Source organism: Epinephelus moara, chromosome 20 (assembly GCF_006386435.1).
Source record: "Epinephelus moara isolate mb chromosome 20, YSFRI_EMoa_1.0, whole genome shotgun sequence".
In the NCBI taxonomy this organism is placed as follows: domain Eukaryota; kingdom Metazoa; phylum Chordata; class Actinopteri; order Perciformes; family Serranidae; genus Epinephelus; species Epinephelus moara.
This window is the reverse complement of record NC_065525.1, coordinates 26,839,678-26,858,751: the sequence shown is the minus strand read 5'-3', so window position 1 is coordinate 26,858,751 and position 19,074 is coordinate 26,839,678. Positions and strand designations below refer to the sequence as shown.

Sequence of the window (19,074 nt, the reverse complement as noted above, 5' to 3'; positions counted from 1 at the left end):
CTCTCGACACTTTATACTTCTGCACCTTGTCTGTGGCTCTCAGCCCCAGACTCATTTATTCTTACTACAGATGTGGATAGGGTCAGAGGGTCATGAATATATGCTTTTATTCTTTTCATATTAGAAGTAATGTTACGTGGTTTAAACAGCTGGACACTGTAGCTTTTAGCAAATACTCAAAAAAGTGAATTTCCAGCCACTGAGTGAGAGTGACATAGGCAGCCACCCATGACATTGACATTCAAAAAAAATAAACATAAGAGAAATGGTGCAGTGTGTGTGGAAGACAGTAAATGAAAAGGCGAAAACAAGAATATTAAATACCCTCTTCTCTGATTGTGTGTCAGCCAAGTTGTTTACTTGTGTTGATTTCTCATTAGCTCCTGTTCTTGTTCGTAATTAACACAATAATAATAATACTAATAATGATATAATAATGGCACCGGGGGAAGCTTGCTTTGGTGTTGAATGTGCTGGGTCCAGCGCTGGGTCCACTAGTGAGTATGAGCTGGTGATGGTGTTTGTGAGACTGACTCATAATCAGCTACAGAGCCCATGTTCTTGATAATGAAGAGACATGTTACCCTGTGCAACAATGTGGTTAATTGATGTGTTTTTAATAGTTTTTTGATGACAATTGAGCGCTGTGGCACAGAGGAATAAGCTACATTAGGCTTTGGCTGCACTGACAATATTTGTAGGATCAATTCATTGTGGATTTCCATCTTTTTGTGGGATTTGTTGACAGTAAAATGATTTCTAAGATACCTATCCTTTAAGCTAAAAAACACATTTACATTAAACCCTTAATAATTAATGATATAGGTATAAATTGAATATCAACATGAAGAATATCAAGCTTGTGGAGCACTGTTGAGTGGTGTCATTTACAGAAACATCCACTATTCATCTTGAACCATTATATGTATTAAAGGAATCCATTTATGAGCAATTTTATCAGTTGCTGGCATTTATTTGATATGATATCAGATGTTTTCAAGGATAAATGCTGGTGCATATTCCTGTTCTGTTTTGTCACTCTGCTCTGTCTGATGCCACTTCTCTCTGTGCCTGCAGGCTGTGAGAGTGACTACTGGGGACCTCATTGCAGTAATCGATGCCAGTGCCAAAATGGGGCTAAGTGTAACCCCATCACAGGTGCCTGTGTCTGCACTGATGGGTACCAGGGATGGCGATGTGAGGAGCTCTGTGAGCACGGTTACTATGGCAAGGCATGCCAACTACCCTGCCAGTGTCTCAATGGTGCCACCTGCAACCACGAGACAGGAGAGTGCATCTGTGCACCGGGGTACTCAGGGGCTTTGTGAGTACCGGCAACATATTTATTCCTTTGCAACTTTTCCTTTGGTGTCTATGGAAATATACTGATATACTGTTGTTTGTCTGAGCGTTCTTTGTTGATGCAAAGAGCTGCAGGCAAACATAAGTTATGTGTCTGAGACGTTTGACTCTTGACTTGACTTATGTGGTGACAGCTGCGGAGAGCGCTGCCCCTCCGGTAGTCACGGGCCTCAGTGTGAGCAGCGCTGCCCCTGTCAGAACGGAGGGACGTGCCACCACATCACTGGAGACTGCTCCTGCCCCACCGGGTGGACGGTAGGTCACACAAGTAAAGGTGTAAGGCCTGAGAGATGAAAAGACTTAGATATCGTTGGGTGTTCTGGAAAAAAAAAACGTTTATATCTCTAATGAAGTCTTTACAGCAGAGACTGACATGTTGAGAACATGGACCTTAGAATCAATATGCTGTGTTCAATTATAAATGAGAACGTGGGATTCTCTACTCCCCGCGAGGGAAAAAAGAGAATTGGAGTTCCTGGTGGGGAGGTTGAGCATGCTTTCTTAAACCTCAGTTCACAACGTAATGTCAAGTGAACATGGCCACCCGCAGTTAACAGTATAAAGTGTTAGTTTAGGGACGTCCCAGTTGCCTATAGTTTTAAAGCAACTGCCCTGATTGGACTCAAGCTGGGGACCTTTGTTGCAAGACATTTGGTATATGCTCTACCATCATGTCTGTCTCTACTGTCAAACTATTAAATAAAGGCAACAAAGCAAAAACAAAACCTGCCCAGTTCACAGAGGAAAATGTTGGCATTGTACATTTCTGCAAACCACTAATATGTTACATCTGACTTTTCATACGTATCATATCCGTGTCTTCAGGTGTCATAGTTCTGATTACAGGTTAATGACCTGACTATGTCATTGGGAGGTGGAGGGGATGGTGAATGTGTGAGTGTTGGGGAGTAACTAATGACATATAATTAAAATATACTAGTCCATAGAAATCAAAAACAGTATATTAGAGGAGATGCAAAATCATCTGTAATAAATATTAATGTAAGACAAACAATGCACACTGTATTTAGAAATATGCTTTATGGTAAACTACATGGAGCATAGCACACACACAGACACAGACGCATGTTCATTCAGTAAAATAATTACCTTAGTCTTCAGCAAGTGCTGGTGCTTGAAATTGCATGTCCCAGCCATAAACTGTGGTCCGAGCGCAGGTGTTTTACAAGTGGTTTTGATCCGCAAGTGTTGGAGATAAAGGCTTCCCAGCCAAACTGTGGTCCCAGCGCAGGTGTTTTCCAAGTGGTCTCCGCGCATGCGCAGCTCGCGCTGCTAATGGTGCTCACAGTATGAATGGGTAGTGGACAAAAATGCAGATATAAACAGTAGAAATGTGGGAAAAATGCAAAAGCAGCATCGTGGCTGTCTGCACATGACCAAGATGAAAGCCTATGTGCAAGTTCAGAGAAATAGGTCAAAGCAGTGAGGAGGAAAACGGATGATGACAGACGGACGGAGGGACAGAGGTTTCTCCATTTAATAGTAGGATGTATAATATAAGAAAAAATATGTAATTAAATTACAGTTACAGTTGCTGGTGATTACAAAGAGGTTACATCCGAATATGTTCTTTTTTAGTAAAAAGTTTATATGTAGAGCATTACATTCATTTTGTGACTGTACTTATTTTCATCACGCAGGAACGTCTTCTTTTGGCACACCCCATCTTCGGACATTTTTCAGCTTTATTGTCCAGTTTAAAACATTTGTTAGTAAACTAATCAAATGTGAGAGCTATATTCATTTACTAAAGTATTTTTTTTTTAAAAAAGGGTAACATTTCAACACTCAAAAGTAACCTTCCCAACTCTGATGCCATCACTATGTTATTTTTTAGCGAGACAACAGCAGCTTTTACCACCAAAAACTGGTATTTTAAGCCAGAACATGACCTTTTCCTAACCATAAAAGTGTTTTTGTGCCTCAACATAATCACACATTAACCACAGTGTTGTTGTGACGTAAAAAAACATGAAGTTTCAACATATTCGCTACACTATATTGTACAAAAGTTACATATCTGTGGTTTGCAGAAACGTTTATGCCAACAAAAAGATAAGCTTTTTAAAGCACTGTCCACTTTTTGGCATTTCTTTAAATCAGGGGTAGAAAATATGGATAAAATCTTCTCTTAAGGTGTACATGATTTTATATTGCAGTATTTATGTGTCATGGAAATTCAACAGAGAAACTGATTGTTTGTGAAAGAACCAGTAACAACTGCCTGTTTTCAGCTAATTTAGTGAATTAAATACCTGACAAATTGAGGGACTTCATCAAATTCATTAAAAGAAAGTAGATAAATACAATTTTGCTGTCGAGCATTCCTGCTTATTGACGTGTAACACAGCCCATAATTACTTAAAGCAATTGGTGATTTTAAAAGGACAGACACTGTGATATAAACAGTGTGATAAAATCTCTGAGGGTCAACACATTTCTGTTGTTGCGTGCTTTATATCGTCATAGTGCCCAACCCTACTTTAAATCAATTACTTGCCATCACAGCAACGATGATTGATTGACCACTTCAATAAAGATATTCTTGGGCTCGTTTGCATGTTATTGTTACCATGGTATCTCATGTAAAAATAATTCTGCATTAATGTGAGCTGTCTGAAGATAATGAAAACAGTGTCAAAAGAAGAACTGAGTTGTTTTGTTGAGCTTATTTCTGTAATGTAAAACTGTATTTTATGCTTTAAGCAGGAGGATATCAGGCACATGCCAGAAACAGACAGGAAATTACAAACAGCATTTCCAAATATCAGTAAAACAGAGGTGTGAAAGTTTGGTCTTTTCTGTCCTGACGAGGTCGTGAGCGATGTATCTCATGTGGCTCTTTGCTGGCTGTTTTTCAAAGGGTTCAGTTTGCGCCCAGCCGTGCCCTCTTGGCAAGTACGGCATCAACTGCAGCAAGGACTGTTCCTGTCGTAATGGCGGACTGTGCGACCATGTCACGGGGCAGTGCCAGTGCGCAGCTGGCTTCAGTGGACGCAGGTACACAGATGACACCTCTGGCAGAGAGGCGGCCGAATTGTTATGCACAAAAGCCTTTTGTGAAGTGCTCTGCGCAAACTTTTGTGCTCCTACTTTGAAAATAGGTCAGACAATGGCATGATTTATTGATATTGGTATTTAATGCAAAGGGATGATTTCATGCCGTTCAACATTCAACAGTCACTCATTGACCTATTCTCTTTGTTGACGTCCAAATGAGGTGCAAACCTGGCTGTTCTTTAAAAAGAGAAAGGAAATGCTATAATCTCATGCTCAGGAGAAATAAGCATTTATAAATGCCCATTAGTCCATTTGAAGGTGGAATGGAAGCTTTTAATAGGGGTGTTTATGTTTAATTAATCTTATACTTCATGCTGGCCAGCAAGGTTTCATGTCTTCAGCCTTCATCCTCCTCCACTCCCAGCCTGCCCATTGATCTCACCATGGGCTACATGCTGTTTGGATTCTGCTCATTAATTATAAGTAATGGGCTTATATTAAGGTCTCATTGAAATCCACAGATCTTTTTAGTTCCCCATGCCTGCCAGAGCAGCCCAGAGCAGCCTGGGTTTATTAGTTCAGCTAAAGCAATTGTCTCTTGGATGGAAACACTTCCTCGACAAGACCTTTCCTTTACTTTATTATTTTGTAAAATTGCCCTCATTCATTTTGTCAGTGGCAGGTGAATTAACCTGCCAGGAATAATCTGAGATTGTGTTAGCCCCCACCCTCTCCTGTCTAGTTTAATAATACCATTGTCCCCTGATAAAACTAAAGCCAGGGTAATTTAAACATGAAACATAACTCGCCCATTTTGTAATGTAATTGAGCTATTTGTAATAGCTTTGTTAGACTCTTGAGATTGATACTCCACCAGGATTTATAGTTAAGTCAGTATGTTTAAGTGAAGATAAAATCCATTTTCTGATCTACTTCAGTTCTCCACAAGGAGAAACTCTTCAGAAGTTGTTATTTCTGTGGTTGATGACGATTACTAAGTCTTGTCCAGCTCCCGCGGAGAAGTCCTGCCTGCTGACAGCATGGGGCTGCTTTTAGGGCTTCCCCATCATGTACTCGTTTAAATTTGTCCGCGCCAGCCTCGGATTTATGAAAATGTTTTTGAATTAAATATTCATTATTTTAATTATGAAATATAAAAAGACTATTAATAATCTAAGTTTTTTTTTTTTTACAATCACAGCTGAAAAGTTTTATTCCAAAATGAAAAAGCCTCTGTTTTCAAATACTTGCAGAGACATTGCATTGTACAAAATCATTGTCATGAAAGTTACAGGTATTACTTTACTCCCTCCTCTCAGAGAGGCATATTTTATAGAAGTTAGAACAACAACAGTTTTTTTAAACACAAAGAATTTCAGCTCCAAATTGGATAATTATTGTTTCAGTTGTAGTAATATGTAAGTAGTAGATGTGCAGCAGTAACAGCAGTGGTGGTGTAATAAAAGGGGCAATAATGCCATGAATAAAATTAAATATAATCACCCTCAGTCTTTCTTCATGTACATGAATGATAGAAAATGTGTACTTTTTTATGCCAACAATTGGTCAACAGCCACTCTTGACTAGTCTGATCATTTTATTGATTAACTGTATGAAATTACAAAAAAGAAAAAAAGAAAAATGCACTGTCATGGTTTGACAGAGTTGAAGGTGATGTCAGACAAAACAAATTATTTAAAAAAATGTTTAGGTAGTAGACATGGAAATCACAAGAAAACTCCAAGGCACTCTATTTTTAAAAAATTTAAATGCCTATATTTTTTTTGTTTGTTTTTGAGTTTGTTTTTTTTAAGTCTAACATGACCATGTCATGATAATAAAGGCATTTTAATTGTCTGATAAAAAAGAGAGTGGCTTGGAGTTATTTTTGTTGAAACAAATTGTTTGTTTTGCCCAACCAACACTTTAAAACCCAATTATTTAAGTTATCATTATATAGAACAGAGAAATGAGCAAAACTTCACATGTTCTATTACATCATTAGCACAATTAGCTGTAGCAACAGTTGTTTCAGCTCTGGTGTTTTAATGTATCACATGTACAAAGGCACTTCATGTAACCACTCCTTACTCAATTTTTTATGTACTTTTTACTGCCCCAATTTAAAAGACAGTGTCATTTTCCTCCAGGTGTCAGGATGACTGTCCTGTGGGCACTTTTGGTCCGCAGTGTAACCAGAAGTGTGAGTGTCAGAATGGAGCCAAGTGTCACCATATCAATGGAGCCTGTCTGTGTGAAACAGGGTTTAAAGGCCCTAATTGCCAAGAGAGATTCTGTCCCCCAGGCCTCTACGGCCTCATCTGTGACAAGTACTGCCCCTGTAATACCACCAACACTGTGAGGTAAGTGAGACATAAGTGCGAGGCCGCACACAGTTTCACTTTGACCGAGCCCTGAAGCGGAGCCCCCTCGTAGCTCCTTATGAATTAAGACTCCTCCAACTCCAATTTTGCTTCATCTAAGCTCTAAGCCAGCACTCATTCTGAAGTCTGGACACCTCTTAGCCATGTCATCCAGTTAGCTTTTAATCGCGACCTTTGCTTCATTCATAATTTCTCAGCAGCATTCATAGTTAATGCAATGTTAATGCTCTGATTCCGGCTGGAGTTGGGCACCGACCGTAGAAGTCATTACAGACTGAAGGAGAAAAGGGACACCTCATCTATCTGAAACAAGCACGTAGACACATGGATGGATGAATTGCTGTTGGCGCAGACTTCACACTTTGACCCTGCTCACGAATGAAGTGTTGATGCTCTCCGAGCTGAAACTTTGCCTCACTCTTCCTGCTGTTGTCCCATCTTTCTTTCTCATTATGTTGTAGCTGCCACCCGCTTTCTGGTGAATGCACCTGCTCTGCGGGATGGACAGGGCTTTACTGTAATGAGACCTGCCCTCCTGGATTCTACGGAGAGGGATGCATGCTGCCTTGTAGCTGCACCAACGGAGCCGACTGCCATCCTGTCACAGGCACCTGTATATGTGCCCCTGGGTTCATGGTGAGTATCACATACCCTCGCTGCTATTTATTTATACTTAGGTCAGTGGCTGCTGTCATGGGGATGTTTTAGTGTTATTTTCAATATTGTATGTTTGTTGTTATTTATTTTATTTGGATTGACATTCACTTGGAAGATCTAAATCCTCATCTGGACACAAACTAACAAAGAGCCAATATTCACTGATGGAAGGAGTTAGGAAAAGAAGAAGAAAAGGAAAATTGGAAAAAACAAAAAAGGAGACACATTAAACCCCCCCCAAAAAATTCCAATGTATTATTTCCATGGCCCAGGAAGTTAATCAATATTTGAGCCAGAAACCAGAGAAGAAAGTGTCAAATTTGTGATGTCATACGGTATAAAGCCTGGAGCTGCTCTATAGACAGTCTGGAGACTGATTTTGTGGACACACAGAATGTCTGTTTTCTTTTTTATACCCACACGAGCTTCATTCTTTCGTTGTGTTCTCAGTTCTGAAACAGAAAACGTTCCCATATACTCAGATCATTTCCCTGGGTGCTCTCAGCATCATCTGTAACATCTTTCCAAATGTATTGTCTATGGAGCAGCTCCAGACTTCACACTTTGCGTTAAGCACTTGAGCGTTTGGATTTGAGAGAGTTGTTCTTGTTCATTTCCATTTTTGGACTTCTTTGAGACTATAGGAAGTACATATATAAATTCTGAAAATAGCAATAGTTCCCCTTTAATATGACACTGTGTTTAAACTCATTTAACATGTTGCCACTTTGCTCTCTATTTTAATTTAATCACTGCAGTAATTACGGAGCGACAACTTGTAATTATGTTGTTGGTTACATTCATTTTTCATAAACCTGCCATAGGTTAATTGTCATTGTAACCTTGCTCCTTGTAATTTTTGTTACACTTGTGAAAATCTGTAGTTTCATTAAATAATAATGATAAAAGGAGGTCTGTGTAAGGGTGTCCGTATTGTATCTCTAATATAGCTCCTTTATTTGTGAAGGTTGTTGCCGTGATTTATATTTCATGTTATTTGTGACCGTAGTAAAATGTTTTGCGTCATTGCGGTCGTAATGTTCTGGAAGTGGTCCCGGTGTTACTTTAGAAGCTTTCTGTACACAGGCAGGCAGTAGCAAGGTGAGACATTTTATTATTGCCTTATTATGGATGTGCTCTACTGCAGCACCAGAAATTCCTTGCTAAATGATTCATTCTCCGGTGCAGCTCTTTGCAGACATTAATAATCAGTCGTGTGTATTTTACAAATACGGTCAAGACGCTTTAAGTTGTGGCATCACAGAGACAAGTAGACAGCAACCTTGGATCTCTATACCGAGACCAAATGGGAGAAAACTGAATCTTTGACCTATATACGTTTCCGTTTTAGTAGTTTTTGTGCAGCCATATTGTCCCCTTTTTACAACTGTCAAATTAGTTGGCTAACTTCAATCAGTTTTCCCATTGTATTTCTTGTCCTGCAATCTGAAGTTACAGAGCAACAGAGACCGAGAGGGTACATTTCTGCCAACATTACATTTCAGTGGAAATTGCCTGTGTCTTACAGCGGGCCACTGTGGTGAATTGAGCTACCGAGCGGGGCCGCAGACTGTGTCTTAATTTGCTCCACCTGTTCTCTTTGGCGGCTGCTGGGAAGGGCTGCCAGATCCATTAAACAGACCTAGAGGGCAGGAGCTGGATAGAAAAGGAGGCAGTCAGATGGGAACAGACACACCTCATATGGAGGATTGGTGTGTTTGTGTGTGTGTGTGTATGTGTGTGTGTTTCAGGGGGAGGAGAGGGAGAGAGGGTTAGTACACGTGGTAGTTTTCTGACCAGAAAAAAAGGAAAAAGCTGCTGCTGTGCAAACAACACAGACGTTTTGTTAGAAAGTTCGAACTGTGATCGCAACTCTTACCTGTAAAGCGTGTAACTTTTTGTCACATGCATGCCACATGATCATTATCACGCAGTGGGGCTTTTTAAAAATGTGATTGATGACGGCGTGGAGGCTGTGATTGCTGGTGAAGTCACTTCCCCAGGGGACAGCTGATAGGACTAAGCCTCCCCGCTGCATCTTTGTTCTGGAGTCCCAATGGGGGGCAAACCAAGCAAAGTGTTGGAGCAGACTGAGCTCCTGCACGCTTGATTTAGCTCTAGTAATTGGACATGCTCTTTTTGACTGGGACAAAGTGATTACATGTTACCTATTCAGGCATTGTCCCTTACAATCTGCAGCATGTATTCACAGTAACATTTCTTCCTTAAATACTTCCAGTGTGACTACAGTTTGCGCAGATTCTGTTGATATGGTTGAATCTGAAATATGAATGCATTAGGAACGGATTCCAGTCTGCCTTTGTAGGTGGTGAAAACAAATCATTTTCCTATCTCTCAGGGCTTTCTAGCCTCATCAAAAGGTTCAGAGGTTCATTTTCTGTCTTGCTGCATGAATTTTAAACTGCAGTCACTCATCCAGTAGTTAGATGGACTGTTAAGGAGTGAGACTGATTGGTAATTAGTGGTGCCATTTGCATCTAGTCTCAATGGGAACCAGGCTGATCAATGTTGTGTCAGCGAGAGGCTTTCTGGAAAAAGTGCTCTCCAATTACATTAAGATACTAATAGGTATGAATTTAGTGCCTTGGCCAAGGACGACCTGGCCGCCTCTCAGCAGCCTCCGTTGGCTGTGTAGTTATGTAAGGTCCTGCTGCTCTCGTGCGATGGACTGACAGCCCGTGTATTAATAATGATTCTCCACATACAGACTTCTATCCTTCGCGGCTCAGAAGGAATATGAATCAGTCAACTAATGAGAGAGCTGCCTTTCCCCTCTTGAGAGCAGACCAACTACTGGTCTCGGCACCATGTGGGTGAAACCAAGTGGAATCCGACGCAGCCAAGGATGCAGCAAAATCCATGTGGTCATTTGTGGCTGCATGACGTTTTATCCATGAGTCCAGTCACCAGTAAATTGCCTATGCTCTGAAGACAGGCTGAACCCCTCCCACTCCTCCAGCCCCCACTGGCTGGTCGAACTTCTCCCCTCACTTAACAACTGTAACCGAACTGCTATTGTTAGCAGTCTTGAAGCTGTCGTTTTCGGCAGAACAAAGGTTATTGCAACCGATTGATAAAAATTTCATTCACAGACAGACGCTTTTATGTGGTGTACGGGGAGGAGAGTTTTAAGATGTGTGTTCTGCCCCTGGCGTCCACTGGCACATCTCCTCCTGCCTCCTGTTTAAACTGAGTTCAAAATGATAATGAGAGCAGTGAGCAGCCAGCAGTCCCTCAGTGCTCTGGTGAGCGAAGCAAGAGCCACTCAGGACTCCTCTGGGCCACTAATTGGAACTCTAAATCATTGTGTCACCTGTCACTCAAGGCAGGGTGTGCAAAGGAGGGTGTGGGAATCCATAGACTGGCTGTGATCTCCATCTTAGGGAGGGACGAGACTAGTGGAGGTGGGCTGTGCTCGGCCTTCAAAGCAGAGAAATTCTAATGACAGCGGGCTGCAGAGGACAGGGAAGGAGTACTGCATGTCCTTTACCAGATAGTTCACTCTAATGCAGTGGTAAGGGACTTAAAGGCTGTGCCAGCATGGCTGCCGATCTCCCGTTGGTGTGCTTATTAAAAGTAGATTGAGAGTTGGCTGCAGTCTTTGGGATCCTGCCGTTCCCCCATCCACCAAATTCACCGTGGAGCTTATTTGTTGGGTTTTTGCTTCCTTTCAGTTTGGTTTCATCATATTGTCGTTCTTCGTACCGCGAACTCCCACTGCTGGCCTGAAGCAGGTGTAGACAGCCATGTGCTTCCTCAGATACACATGGTGTTACCAGCTGCTCTGGCACGGGGTGGTTTACAGTGTTCTCCTCAGATCCTAACCCCTTTTGTGCAGGCGCCTCCAACAAACCAGTAGAAGTCACTAATTAGGGGACAACGCCATAATCCTCAAACACTGTCTGTTGTGTCCTTCAGGATGTAGGGACAAAATGGAGATTTGAACCCTGGTCGTGATCACTGTGTCGCTTCACCCTGGAATTTAATCACTCTTGATTGTTGGATTTACTTGTGTCTGCAATATCTTTAGCCTTGTTTCCACTGAGCGGTACGGTACGGTACGGCTCAGTTCAGTACGCTTTTTTTTCTATTTCCACTGTGAAAAGTTGTGGATGGTACCGTAACGTCACCCTTCTGTTGGGTGAACACTGCCATCTGTTGATTGGGCAACAGTTGACGGTTAATCTCGTTCAAGGCCAAGTTGTGGCTGGTTTCAAGGCTTGAGTAACTACTGTTACTAAAGGTGGAAACACTAAGCAGACCTAGGGCCTAGGTACCATGTCTGAAGGGTAACCTTTGGTTCCAAAGGTACCATACCGAAAGTGCTTGGTGGAAATGTGGCTTTTGCCACAGTGTACTGTTTCACAGATCTATATGTCTTCCAACAGGCATTTCATGAAGGAAGAACCACAACTTGACTTTATTTAGGACAGACATGGTTGTTTAAATAAGCTAGGCTTGGGCGGTATCAAGGTATTATGGTATACTAGAGAATTTAGAAATCCTGATGGTATGATTTTCTGTTCCGTCAAAAATACATATGCTCCTTTTTCTAAAAGGATACGGCCACACATGAATGAAATTAACATATATTCACCCCTTGTTCACTTCCGTCAGTACGAGCAAAGGGGTGAATAAATCATTCGCCTCTGGTGGCAAATCAAATTTGCATCTTTGCATCACATGGAGTTTAACTTTGGTGAACCTTGACTGGCGAAGACATCCTCAACCAATAGCAAAGGAGTTTGTGTGAAGGAGACACTGATTGCTGCCATGTTTAACCAGCTGATATTCTATGATATTGGCCATAAAAAATACAAATTGTCCCACATAAGTAATGCTGCCTGGCTGGCAGTGAGAGACAGGAAATATGAACGGCATAAAATAATAAGTAAATGGGCAATGCACCTATTACATCATTTTGCGGTATTTAGCAAGCTAGCTAACATTAGCTAGAAAGCTAACTTTCCATTCACGCCACACCCAGCGCTGCCCACATTATAACCTCGACAGGTGATGGTCGGTTGCCTTCATTCGGTCATGTATGACTGTACTCTTAAACTAATATGGAGATGCCGTATTGAGGCTATGCACAGCACACGCCACCAGAGGTCAGCCTCTACTCGTGGAAAAGGCAACTGAGCTTAGAAAGATCGCGACTGCGAGAGGTGGGGACAACGTTACAGGCCTAGTGAAAAAAAGAAATATGGCTCTGCCCCTATTTAGGAGTATTGCCACATACAATGTCATATTGAGATGAATACTTCAACTACAAAAGCAGGGTATTATCTGCATGATTTTATGTAAGACATCATCTATTCAGCCCACTGATGTATTGATGTGTTGATTGTCCGCCGCGGCAACAAGTGTCCTTTGGGTCCTTCAGCGAGAAAGGCACTTATTCCCTATCTGTTCTTTATTCTATGTGCCATTAGTATTTAAACTCAGCAAGACTTGTCTGAGAAGGCTAATTGCATATTAGAAGCACAGCATTGTAGGCTAGACAATGGCATACGTGCTACAATGACTTCTATTTTCAGTATCTCAGCTTTCAAGTTTTTTATTTTTTTAACACAAGTACCATCATACACCGTGAAATGTCAGGAAAGTATGAAAGTATGAAAAATTAGATTCCGCCCAAGCCTATCATGAACTAAAGCTAGTTGGACAGGAGGGCAGATTTGGTTGTAGCTTGGTTTAAGATGGGAGGAGTTTGGATTCTCTGGCTTTGGAGTCCTGCCAATATTTCCACTGATAAAAGTGGAGACCCCACATAAGAGCAACCTAAAGGGAGAGAGAGAGATGGAGAGAGAGAGATGGGGTGGAGCGTGGCTGCAGAAAGCCAAGCGTGGCTGGGAGTAGGTGCTGTCAGAATATATAGAGTGCATAATTGGAAGCTAGGAGGGGATAGCTTTGGGGGGTCCTTCCTCTTGAACTTCAGTTAAGATCATAAATCCATTCAGTTTCACAGCTGCTTTGCTCCGCACTCTGTACAACAGACACAGTATGACTGGTCTAAATAAACAGTTCAGTAAGCTGTGAAGAGAGTGCAGTGAACCCTCCCTGTCTTTCTGTCTGCATCTATTCAGACTATATTATTCCTATTTTTGGTCTGCCAGAGTCAGCATTTATTGCCAGGCTGATTCTTTGCCTCATGACTTATTGCATTGCTTCTTCCTCAGGGTGAGGACTGTGCTACAGTGTGTCCTCCTGGTCTATATGGACCAAGCTGCATGTCCACCTGCTCCTGCCATAATCACGCTTCCTGCTCTCCAGTCGACGGCTCTTGCATCTGCAGGGAAGGTACAGTATAATTGACTCATGGTAAAATGTTTAGAGCAACTCCTGAGCTTTGAGATATAGTACGCTGGCTGCACTCTATAGTGTATACTGCACACATACAAAATGTACTTCTGCTCTTAGTCCTTTTACATTATGTGCTTAAGAATGTAAGACTTAAAACATAAAGTAGGTTGTTTTGTATGCACACTGTATTACACACAACTGCCAGATGAACCCTTTCTTTAATTTAATCTCCACTTGCTATGTTCAGCTTTGTTTTTAATGATGATATGAGTTATGGCTGCACAATATATGCTTTTTTAATATTGCACATTGATTGTAGTAACAATGTACTAAATTACATTCAGTCTGTAGGTGCTATTTTTGCTGATATGTGCCATGCTGTTAACTCTCCGGCCAATCAGACTGAGCCCATGCAGTTAGGCTTTGTTTGATTGGTCAGAATCTGTACGTGAGTCTGTAGATTTAGTCGACTAGTGCTGCTGTACTACTCTGCATGGTTGGAGGAGAAAAGTGTGATAAAATGAGTGCAGATGAAATGCCAGAGAGGAACTTGAAGAACTGCCTAAATGAAAAATAACTCATCAGCTGTCTGGTAATATTTTGGATACAGAAAAGATGTCGTGGCACAAGCACGGTCAAGAAATGACTACACTTAAATATCTGTTTATTTATTGCAAGTATTTTAGTTGTCGCGATATTCAACAACATTATTGCATATCGCATGTTTTCCTCATATCATGCAGCCCTAAAATGAATGAATGAAATTTGCTGCCAGTTCATTTGGGACACATTAAGTCATTACACAGGAAAACTGGGGGGCACAGTAGTTGTTGAGATAATTTAGTCTTGACCAAAGTGGTGGACTGATTCTGGCTGTGGTGGCTGTGGCTCAGGAGGTAGAGCGGGTTGTCCATTAATTGGAAGACCAGTGGTTCCTCCAGTCCGCATGTCGAAGTATCCTTTAGCAAGATACTGAACCCTAAATTGCACATGATGGCTGTTCCATCTGTGTGTGAATGTGTTAAACTGAGTAGCAAGGTCACCAGCGTGTGAATGTGTGTGTGAATGGGTGAATGTGACTCGTAGTGCAAAAAGCGCTTTAAGTGGTCAGAAGACTAGAAAGGGGCTATACCATTACCACTTCCTGACCAACTGACCAAGAGACAGACATTGCCATCCCTAGAGCCATCCATAGCAACAAATACAGTTCTGCTCTACAGAATAAATTTTTTCTTTCATATCCCTTGAATGATATCCCTTAAAGGTGGAGTCAGCGATTCTGGATAAGGATCGTTAATATTTCAACTGAACAACCAAACAAATATAACCCTCGCGTCAGTGCTCCTTCAGAGGCTCTGTTTTATCATCCCTCTCCCCTCTCTCTTGCTCCCACTGCCTTTTTGTTACTCGTATATACTTGCTGTGGACAGCTGCGTACTTGTACCAGCTGTGCGCACACACATGCAGTTCCATTAATACTCGAGGGTCCCTGTCAGTCTGGTGTTCCACACATGCATATTTCCCGATTCATACTTTCCAGTTAGTGGCAGTAATGCATAAGAGCGTTCTTTGGCAAACACCATGAAAATCACGAGGGAGTAGCATGTGCATTAGGCAAGAAAACGGTGACCTCACAACGGCAAGAGCAGCTCCTGTGTTTGTTTTTTGTGGCTGAACAATGAAAAAAAAAATTATGTGTAACCATTTAATAAGAAAAGGACCAGGGACGCAGAATACAGTCCATTGTTGATGGAGATGAGAAGTATAGATGTGCATCAGTGATCTGGAGCATGCCACACTGTCACAGAATTTGCGTTGCACATGGACACCCACGTATGGGGCTGCGTGGGCAGATGATGACATTTATGTCACGTATGGGGCTGCGTGGGCAGATGATGACATTTATGTTACGCAGACCCTTGCAGGCACACAGGCGTGGAAAGTATGAATTCGGCTTTATACATCCATGGCCTTTCCCCTGTCCTGTGGATGAGCATGAACACTCCCTTTTGCTGATTGGCTGGAACAGTATTGTGTGGCTCGGTCCAGTCCACTTTGTTTGTTCCCTATTTACAGAGCAAGGGCAGTGCGTGAACACCAGTTTTTTTTTTTTCAGCACACACACAGAGCAGAAAGCTGGCTCACACCGTGAGGAGATATTCGCTGAATTTGACAAAAAGTATATTGGACTAGAATCGCTGACTGCAGCTTTAAATCGATCCCTCAGATTTATCTTTAGGGTTCAAAGCCCTGGTTGGGAGCCTCTGTTCTATACAATGATTTGTGTAAAATTATAACTGTAACACAAGCTGTATCCACATACTTGGTTTACATAAATGTGACCAGTTCAATGTTCCTCTGCTCTCTCTAACCCCAGGCTGGCAGGGTGTGGACTGCTCCATCCTCTGTTCCAGTGGTTCATGGGGTCTGGGCTGTAATCAAACATGCTTATGTGGCAATGGAGCTGCATGTGACCCTATAGATGGCACCTGTACATGCTCACCTGGGTGGAGGGGAGAGCACTGTGACGAATCCTGCCCTGTAAGTCTGTCTTTTAACTGAAGCACAAACTTGGAGTGTCACAATGTGCCCATGTGTGGAGTTATAACTGGAATTTTTATCCTTGTCAGGATGGCACCTATGGGTTGGAGTGTCGTGAGCGCTGTGACTGTAGCCATGCTGATGGCTGTGATCCAGTGAGTGGCTACTGCCGCTGCTACCCCGGCTGGACAGGTGAGTGTTGCTTTCTAAAAAAAAAATGATAATCAGAGCTGGCTTACATCAGGGACAGAAAAAACTCTGTATTCATTTTTTGTCGTCATCAGATCAAAGACATGAGATGTTAGTCATGCGCACTTATTTACCGAAACAGGAAAATATGCTGGGGCACTCATGGTTTGTGTTTTACAGTATGTTTACAGAATGTCTGAGCAGTGTTTTCTTAATTAAATGTTCAATTTGTTTTGCCGCTGAGCCGGCGGGGTATGTGAATGAGAAATGCTGAGAATTGAGCTCTAAATTAATTCTCTTGGCTAACACACTTGATGCTGGTATGCAATCATGCTTATATTGCATCCATTATTGGTTATACACAACGTCTGAAGTGACTCACCAGATAAATATTTGGAGACAGAATCAAATCATTGGCCCAGAATGCTCCCATGAGTTTTAAACACGGCCTCTGATATTTTTATTTTTGGCTCTGTTAATTATTTAAAGTTCCAGGTTGTTGTGAAATCTGACTGAACCAAATGCCATCTTTTCTCATCTGGGGGATTCGCTCTTTCTCAGTCATCATCCGTTTGAACTCCGATCCCCTCTATACCCAAATTCTTAGGTTTATGTAAACATGTGTCTGCTCTTTGTTTCTTGTCATTTCAAACATTTGCTTACAGGGAAAGAGGTGAAGGTAGGAGAGTGTGAATGTCACAGCAAGGGTGAGGATCATTATGCTCAAAAATGAAGCATCGCATCTGAATGTCAAATACAGGGGGCTAGCTGAGGACCTGGTCTCTGAGCCCGGGTGGAGAGGTGCAGTCAGGGAGGGAATAGATTTAGCAGGAAAGGTCAAGCCTGTGAGCTCTCAGCAGCCCACTCCATTCAGCCTCCTGAGCTTAGGGCATTTATTCTGGGAAACAATGTGGGTTTTATTATCTGCAAGAACGGAGCCGGCAAAACGGGCCTCTCATGCTCTGAATCCTGCACAGGTCGGGACCATCTGTCAGCCTTAATTGAGTCACCGGGGTGCAGGGCTGGGGGCAGCGTGCAGCCCATCGGGCCGGACAAACACACATACATACGTACTTGAATCGCGGAGGCTTGACAATGGGCTCTCTAAAGGAAGGAGCACCTAGAGAGAGGAATATGTGGGCTTCGTCACAGGACTGAGTCAGGGATGAAATAAAATGGCTATTTACAGAAATACTGGAGCTATTTTTTTTCTCGCAAACACTGTCATATCACTGCTAGCTCCAAAGGTTGGTACGGCACCCTACTTCGCTGTCAGCCTGCTGTTTGTTTTATTGTGGGTTTTGCATAAACTGTCAAGAAGCTTGACTCTAGGAGTATGTGCGTGTAAGTGGCTAAGTCGTCTGTGACCCACACAGTTGTTTCTGAACTGTCGTAAGCCTGACATCAGCCTACAAAGATGTAAAGGGAGCGCTGTGACTGGACACTTGATGCAGGCGCTCCATGCTGGTCCATGTTAAATAGGACTTCACCTTTTATTTCTGAAGAGATTCCATGTCACAGAGCAGGTAATGTGAGTGTGTGTTTACATGCACTGAGAGAGAGACTTAAAGCGGTAGAGAGAGGTTTGCTTTTCTCTGCTCACTCTGTACAAATTGGATAGTGGGACCTCTGGCACTTCTCAGCGAAAAGCCTCCTTTGAAGACGCTTCAGTTCTGGCTTCTCTCACTCTTTCTTCTTCTCCCTCACTAGGCATCCAAAGCCCCTCTGTTTGTCACCATTAGACTGAAAAGTGTGATGCTCTGTCCGCATTCATTTTCTGACAGTAAAGGCAGTCACAGTTTTTTTTCTTTTTTCTTTTTTTTTTTTTTTTATATTCTGCCTGGCCTAGCAGAACCTCAAACACACTTGCACAAGCCTTGCCCTCCTTTTGATGTCCATGGCTGGGCCTCCGACTAAATCACTGCTACCATGCCCCCTCCTCATCAGCACTAACATTTCCTCTCCTTTACTCCTCTATTGCAGCCCTAAGGCGCCCTGGTTACTGTATAACATTAGTCCCCAGAGTTTAGCCCAGGTTTAATTCAAAGGTACTGCACTAATGCTGCTTTAATGGCCACACCATTCTCAGATATTCTCGCTCAAAGAAAATTTCAAATGAGGCTTCGAACTAAGGGCTGGTGCATGAAAGGTTGCAGAGTTTGTGCGGGTGTGTGTGTATGTGACTCTAAGTGTGCACGAGTGTTTGCAGCGATATATTTTATTTTGAGCCATCGTGTGTACAGTACATGTGATTTTGCCCCTTTGTGTTTTTGAAGGCATGGGTATGGCTGGACGGATGTGTTAATGCATTCATGTGCACAGTGAAAGAACTGTATAGATGCAGTGTTTTGCGTTTTGCGGCTGGAGCGGCGCCAAACACACAGTGACACTTCCAGACTGCGCTCGTGTAGCCTGAGTTCTTCCCTTCGGCGCTGTTCACTACCCCGGCTCTGCTGAAAGAGAATGGGAGACAAGCTGGGCCCCTCTGGAGACCCAACCCTGTTAATCAACACAGTGCACTGGCAGGGAGCCCCAGTCAGATCAAAAATAAAATACATTTGGAATGGAGAAACAGAGTCTTAAAGGATGGGCT

The 19,074-nt window shown here is 42.4% G+C and overlaps 1 protein-coding gene across 1 annotated transcript in view; it reads left to right on the top strand.

The window, feature by feature from the left end:
• megf11 (multiple EGF-like-domains 11) overlaps positions 1-19,074 on the top strand; it is a 92,844-nt gene that overhangs the window by 57,663 nt on the left and 16,107 nt on the right. Inside the window, exons 7-14 of the mRNA XM_050073151.1 lie at positions 1,078-1,324; positions 1,497-1,617; positions 4,247-4,383; positions 6,534-6,746; positions 7,229-7,403; positions 13,628-13,748; positions 16,129-16,292; positions 16,382-16,484. Of these exons, the coding sequence (XP_049929108.1) occupies positions 1,078-1,324; positions 1,497-1,617; positions 4,247-4,383; positions 6,534-6,746; positions 7,229-7,403; positions 13,628-13,748; positions 16,129-16,292; positions 16,382-16,484 (1,281 nt within the window). The remainder of the gene's footprint in view (positions 1-1,077; positions 1,325-1,496; positions 1,618-4,246; positions 4,384-6,533; positions 6,747-7,228; positions 7,404-13,627; positions 13,749-16,128; positions 16,293-16,381; positions 16,485-19,074) is intronic.